Source organism: Sinocyclocheilus grahami, unplaced genomic scaffold (assembly GCF_001515645.1).
Source record: "Sinocyclocheilus grahami isolate Dianchi unplaced genomic scaffold, SAMN03320097.WGS_v1.1 scaffold153.1, whole genome shotgun sequence".
Lineage (NCBI taxonomy): Eukaryota > Metazoa > Chordata > Actinopteri > Cypriniformes > Cyprinidae > Sinocyclocheilus > Sinocyclocheilus grahami.
The window spans coordinates 3,427,074-3,434,240 of NW_015505332.1; the positions used below are offsets into that span (position 1 = coordinate 3,427,074).

A 7,167-nucleotide genomic window follows, 5' to 3' on the forward strand; every position below is an offset into this window, starting at 1 on the left:
TATATATATATATATATATATATATATATATATATATATAGACATAATTTTTGGGCATATTTGCCAGCTCTGATCTGAACTTCTGAATGTGTCATTTCAGCGATGGAGTTCCATGAGAAACTACACGAGATGGCGATGAAGGAGGGACTGAAGGGAAGAAAACTCCACAAATCTGTAGAGAGCTTCACCTGGAACATCACGATTCTGAAGGTGATCACAGCTGAGACTCTGAACAGCCGTTTAACACCTGTGAAAAATTCTGCTCCCATTTGAGATGACGATATGCATATATTTGACCATAAGAAGATTTTAGCACTCAGATGTGCAGCTTATGATTTAAGATGCTGTGATGTATCGCAGTTAACATCTTGAATATTTAATGAGTATTAATACTTTCTCAACCAATGTGGCAGTTTTGGGACACTGACTGTTTAATTCGGGGTTGCACAACACAAAAAGCAAATAGCCTGTAATAGAATTCAGAACTGCACCGTTAACTAGATTTGCATTTCCTGAAGGAAATACCTCGGTGCTTTCACAAGGCAGTCAAAGAAACGTGTTAAAGGTTGAGTTATGTTTAGGTGTTAGACGTTTGGTTCAGCATGAGTGAAAGCCTGCAGTATAAAGGTGGCGATTGATTCGTTATGCTTTGAATTGAATATATGTTCATCATTATAACCGGATCCTAGATTTTGCATATGGTCACAACCACTCACAGAACTTAGAAGCAACAGTATTTATAAAAGTTTATTATTTATTGCATAAAATGAGTAGCACCTCAGTTTTTGAAATAAAATAAAAAAAGCATTATTTGTGGCAATGTTCACACAGAAAGTGCGTGAGCTCAAATCAGTGAGGCCTGTGATCAGTCAGCTCTAAAAAGAAATACAAAATCTGTGCTAATTAAAAGAAAACAAGCGGATAAATAGATTGAATCCAACATTTCTTCATAATATAGCATAACAAGAAAATTATAAGCAATTTTTCGTACGCCAATCCTTTTTGACCGGGACACCTCAAGTGTAACAAGATGAAAAATATCCCCCCAAAATACAAAAAAAGTATGTATTTATTTATTTACTTGCGTACATACACACATTTATTTCTATTTTATTTCTTTTTTTGTAGTTGTTATAACATGTGTAAGCAAAGTCAGTACGTTTTAGTCCAATGCAATAATATTAACTAGCATTTTCAGGTAAAAACACAACATTCTACATAATACACGACATTCCCAATCATAGTTATTAATGTTGTGCACTGCTGTTTGAGCTGCGTGTGCTGAGCTAAAGATGATCACCGGTAAACTGAAGCGCTCTTTTTAACTTAACCAAACGCATTCTATATGAGATAAATCAGATATACATCAAATAAACACAATATTACAACGTACAATTGCACAAAAGGCTGCAAACGAACAGCGCGCATCTGAAGTGTCTCTGAAGGAAATAATGCATTATTTATCGGCTTTAAGATATCGGCCAAATTTTCTTATCAGGCCGATACCGATAACAGAATAAATGAGCATTTATCGGCCGATACCGATATGGTGGCCGATATATCGTGCATCCCTAAAAAAAAGTATGTATTTATTTATTTACTTGCGTACATACACACATTTATTTCTATTTTATTTCTTTTTTTGTAGTTGTTATAACATGTGTAAGCAAAGTCAGTACGTTTTAGTCCAATGCAATAATATTAACTAGCATTTTCAGGTAAAAACACAACATTCTACATATTTTTATGTCGATTTTTTATGTACATTTTTTATGATATTTTTATGCGCATTCATATTTTGAATCAAATTTTGTTGATGTTAATGGAATAGGAATTACACACTCCATCTTTAAGTAGTCTGACATTTCCAGGTCCGATACAATCAAAAAGTGAAACATTAGCTGAGTATGTAGGTAAGTTTAAGATTATCTGATCATTTCTGTTTTGGTTGGTTGATGGTTGACAAAAAGGTTTTCTTCACGAGTGCCTAAAACGCACACACCATTTGAAATCAGATGTTTAAATGGAGGTCATTTCAAATTGAAGTGCTTAAGCTGGACAGAATCAATTTGAGTGACATCACACCATTAAAAACTATTTAGGGGGCGATTTGGTTTGCTTAAAGAACATCAATGATAATTACACAGTGAATGTGTCTGTGATTACACAAGCCTGTTATTCAAAACCGAGTCATTGTGTTAAAAATGACTAGTGTTCATCACAGCCATTTTTCTTTCTCACATCTACTGCACAACACAAATGACAGTGTTTGCTGTGGTTTACATCTGCTGTTTACATCAGTATACAGCTCCTGTGACGTATGTATCACTCACTACTCAAGTACTTGCATGTTGATAAAGCTCAAAAATGTCACTCCAGATATATGCTGTATGTTTTAAACTCCCCACAATTGTGACTACCATTATTTGATGTACTGTACTTAAATTGTACTTGAGCCATGCTTTATGTGATCTGTGTTACTGTGTGTTGATGTCAGGCAAATGTGCAAATATAATGAGCACAGTCGCAAGTAACCACCAAAGTTAAAAACTAGTGATAGACATATTGACCAGGCTTAACCAACCAATATTTAACCATGCTGAGATTATTTATTAGCAGTAGAGTAAGTTTCCTTTGTGCAAGTACATACTTTGCAGACACATCACCATTTTTGTTGTCAAATACAAATATTTTGTGAGATAGTTTAAAATAAATGTTTATATGCACATAAATATATAAACACACACACACACACACACACACACATATATATATACATTTATATATATAATATTTGTGTGTGCGTGTGTAAGCTATTATAGTATTTATTTATTTAGTTTGTCATTTTGTTATATGCTTTTGTCATTTTTATTACTTTTTTACTATATTTTGTCTGTAGCTTTTATTTTATAGTATTTAATATTTTGAATTACATTTTTAATATTTTCATTTTAATTTAAATTTAGTTTCAGTCACTTATCATATTTATTATTTTTTACAATATTTTGTATATATTTTAATTTACTAATACATAAGTTTTTTTTGTGAATTTTGTCAAATACAAATATTTTATTCTAGTCTTAGATATTACCAGCAGCTACTGTACGTGTGAATAGGTGAGAGTCTCTGGATGATAGTTTTGTCTCTTTGGCCACGTGCACAATGCAAAATTGAAATGCAGATGATTTTATCCAAAGCAACTTACAAATAAAAATGTCCTTAAATTGTCATTCTGTGTGTGTACAGAATACAGGCCTGAAGATTTAGCATAACGTGTTCCTAAAAACGAAACGCAAAAGCCAACAGTTTAACCCAGTGGTTCTCAACGCCCAAAATTGTCCACAACAATATTTGAAGGTCCCCCTTAATTTAATTCAGAATAAGGAGAGATATATATATCTCTCTCTCTCTCCTTATTCGGAATCCTTCAAATTAAGTGAGGCCTTCAAATAATTTTTATTTTAATTGTAATTCATTTTAATTGCTAGACCTGGAAAAGTCATGTAAATTAACACAATCCTAAAACATTTAGGGCATTTTTATAATGAATATACATTTTTTTTCGGCATGCCATATTCAAATAGATTTTATAGAGTAAAAAAAAATCTATTTTTAATCCTTTAAATTAAGGGGGACCTTCAAATATTGTTGTGGACAATTTTGGGCTATATATATGAACTGCTCTAAATGTTTTAAGATTGCATTCATTTACATAACTTTTTCCAGGTCTAGAATTTAAAATGAGTTAAAATCATTTGAAGGCCCCTCTTAATTTAAGGTTAAGATTAAGGATTTAAAAAAATACGTTTTATTCACAACTGAAAACGTGTATATTCATTATAAAAATGCCCTAAAATTGTATCAATTGACTGTTCCAGGTATAGAAATGTAAAATGAATTTAAATGAAATTTATAATCTTTTTAAGTCATCTTGAGGCCCCTTTGGAAGTTTTGCTCATGTTGAGAACCATTGGTTTACGTAGCTTGGTGTTAGTTATGTTTTTCTTGTTTTACAAAAATACAGTTTCAGTCTTTCTACTTTAAAATGTCATTTAATGTTACTTGGCATTTCTTTAAAATTTGCCAGCAATTTATGAGTGAAATTTGGTTTAAAGTAATTACAAAGTAAATGGTCTCGGTGAATGAGTGGCAACCGTATTTCCCTGCAGTGTGCGCAGGGGCTTTGAGAGCGGACTGAATACTGTATGTCAAGTGTTATGATTAAAGCTTCTCAGTCATTCCTGGAAACATAGTAGTTCATGTGTGTATGGCTGCTGTTCAGATGAGATTCTGTATTTTTGCTGAAGTTCTGTCTTACATTGCCTTTTTTTTAAACCCAGCTTCTTCTAGTTTGTAAGTGTTTGTTTCCGGCTCATTCTGTTGGTCTTTTCATTGTGCCATTCTACTGTTGGACCCTGTGAACCACTTCCATTGGATTTTACACATTGTGACTGGAAATGAAAAGAAACAAGTTTGTTGATACATTTCAGTGCTGTTATTGTGTATTTATAATTATAGTTAACCATTTATTCCAGTAAGGAGTGGATGATAGTTTCTAAGAATATCAGTTTTGTTTAACTCTGTTAAGACCCAATGCTCTGAAATAAACCATGTTAAGTACATTCTTTAACTGTTTCGAGTTTAAGGCACTCGAACCACTATAAACGTCAGTAAGGTATTTAAATGCCTTTGAAAGAAGTTTCTTCTGCTCACCAAGCCTGCATTTATTTGGTTAAAAATACAGTAAAAACAGAATTACTATTTCAATTTAAAATAGCTGTTTTTTTATGTGAATATATTGTAAAATGACATTTATTTCTGATCAAAGCTGAATTTTTAGCATCATTACTTCAGTCTTCAGTGTCACATGATCTTTCTGAAATCATTCTAATATGCTGATTTGCTATCAATGTTGAAAGCAGTTGTACTGCTTTTTTAATTTAAAAAAAATTGCAAAAAAAATTAAGAATAGCAAAATATAGACTCGGAATTTACTTTTTTTCTCGCAATTAAGAGAAATAGTTTTTTTTTATTTTACCGTCACAGAATAAAAATTAAATTAGGTAATAAATCAAATAACTGAGGCTTATCTCAGAATTTTCTCAGAATTGTACAGTTTTGAATTGTTATATTAACTCAGATTTGCGAGAAAAAAATAGTGACTTATGAATAGTGAAATAAAAAGTTGCTTTTACTTATTTTTAACCTCTGGTAGAAACGAGCTTCTATAGTTTAATAAAAAAATAATTTATAAAAATGTATATATATTTATATAAAGTGACGTGACATGTGGCCAAGTATGGTGACCCATACTCTGAATTAGTGCTCTGCATTTACCCATCCAAAGTGCACACACACAGCAGTGAACACACACCCGGAGCAGTGGGCAGCCATTTATGCTGCGGCGCCCGGGGAGCAGTTGGGGGTTCGGTGCCTTGCTCAAGGTCACCTCAGTCGTGGTATTGAAGGTGGAAGAGAGTGCTGTACATTCACTCCCCCCAACTACAATCCCTGCCGGTACGAGACTCAAACCCGCAACCTTTGGGATACGTGTCCGATGCTCTAACCATTAGGCCACGACTTTATTTATTTATACCCACACACGCACGCACGCACGAAGGGTATATACCCTTCCTGAAAGGTTTTATGAGATATCAGTTACATTGGATTTGCAGTTATTTTACTAAACTAAATCTAGTTAACTAGACTTCATCAGATCAAGCGGTGTCCTTCAAGTAAAAGAATGCATCCAGGGAAGACCGACAAAGAGTCAGTGAAAGCAGCGTCTGTCGTGTACGTGAAAGATCATTAAATCACGGTCCTCTGGCGCTCGCTGGACTCTAAAGTACACAGTAATGACACCTGAAAGAGATGATATACACTCTGTACCGCTGTATACCTTCCAGCCATTAGATGAATCACGCTTGGCTCTTGCTCATGAGCTTGCGTAACAGCAATCGTAATAATGACTGCGACGAGATTTTCTGATGTTATTACCCAATAGATCTCTCTCAGACGGCTGTGTTTGAACACGGCCCATCCTGAGAGATCTATAGCAACCCCAAAGAGCCAGTACAAATTTTTCACTCGATGACATGACGCTCACGGACTGAAGGCATTACTATTGATTACATTACAATTTGTGGAAAGCGATGGAAAAACCCCAGGGACATTTGGGACTGTTGCTGGGGATACCTGGAAAGGTTTGACTCGAAATGGGACAAAGTCATTTTTGTTTCAAAGTCATTTATGTTTCATCCACTCTAATGTGGCATTATGAGAAAACTCTTCCCCAAGACCCGTGTTTGTTCTAGATTTTTAGAAACATGTGAAAAATGTGACTCTCTCCATCACAATACAGCATACATCAAAAAGTTTAAGATTACCAATAGAACTGCTTTTTTCTTACAAATTATATTATCAATAATTTCAGTAAAGAAAAACGTTTTAAAGATGTACATGCATTTGAATATCCACATTTATATTTGGTAGAAGAGTTTGTTTTTTCATCAGATTTGGAGAAATTCCATCACTTGCTCACCAATGGATCCTCTGAAGTGAATGGGTGCCGTCAGAATGAGAGTCCAAACCGCTGATAAAAACATACAGAAGTAAATGGTTGCTTCCGGCCAAAATACCGATCTATAATCTATATTAATGCAAAAGTCCTACATGTTTGTTCCTACTGAACTCTTTTTGACTGTAAGCAGTGCTTGATCTCAGCATATTTCTCTTCTGATTCAGAGATGACTTTCTCAACATTGCTTTTATGACTAGAGGATTCATATTTTAGCTGCAAGCAACGGCAACAGTTAATTGATGGACTAGAGTGATGTGGATTTTTGTGATGTTTTTATCAGCTGTTTGGACTCTCATTCTGACGGCACCCATTCACTGCAGAGGATCCACTGGTGAGCAAGTGATGGAATGCTACATTTCTCCAATCTCTCCAAAAAAAAAATCTACATCTTGGTAAATTTTCATTTTTGGTTGAACTCTTCCTTTACTCCTTTAATGACAGTTGCACTGGAGAAACCTGATGATCGTGCTTTCCAGCATGATTTTGGATGATCAAAAGAGCATTTTGAGCTTCAATGGAAGCAAGAACATCTGTCTGTATAAAGTCACACGATCATTGTTTCTCATTTATTAATTACAAAATTCTAA

At 34.1% G+C, this 7,167-nt stretch overlaps 1 protein-coding gene across 1 annotated transcript in view; it reads left to right on the forward strand.

Annotated features, from left to right (window-relative positions):
• Positions 1-745, forward strand: part of LOC107592494 (inactive phospholipase C-like protein 2) — a 27,870-nt gene extending 27,125 nt beyond the window's left edge. Inside the window, exon 4 of the mRNA XM_016282027.1 lies at positions 101-745. Coding sequence (XP_016137513.1) covers positions 101-273 — 173 coding nt within the window. The 3' untranslated portion in view covers positions 274-745. The remainder of the gene's footprint in view (positions 1-100) is intronic.
• The last annotated feature ends 6,422 nt before the right edge of the window (positions 746-7,167 follow it).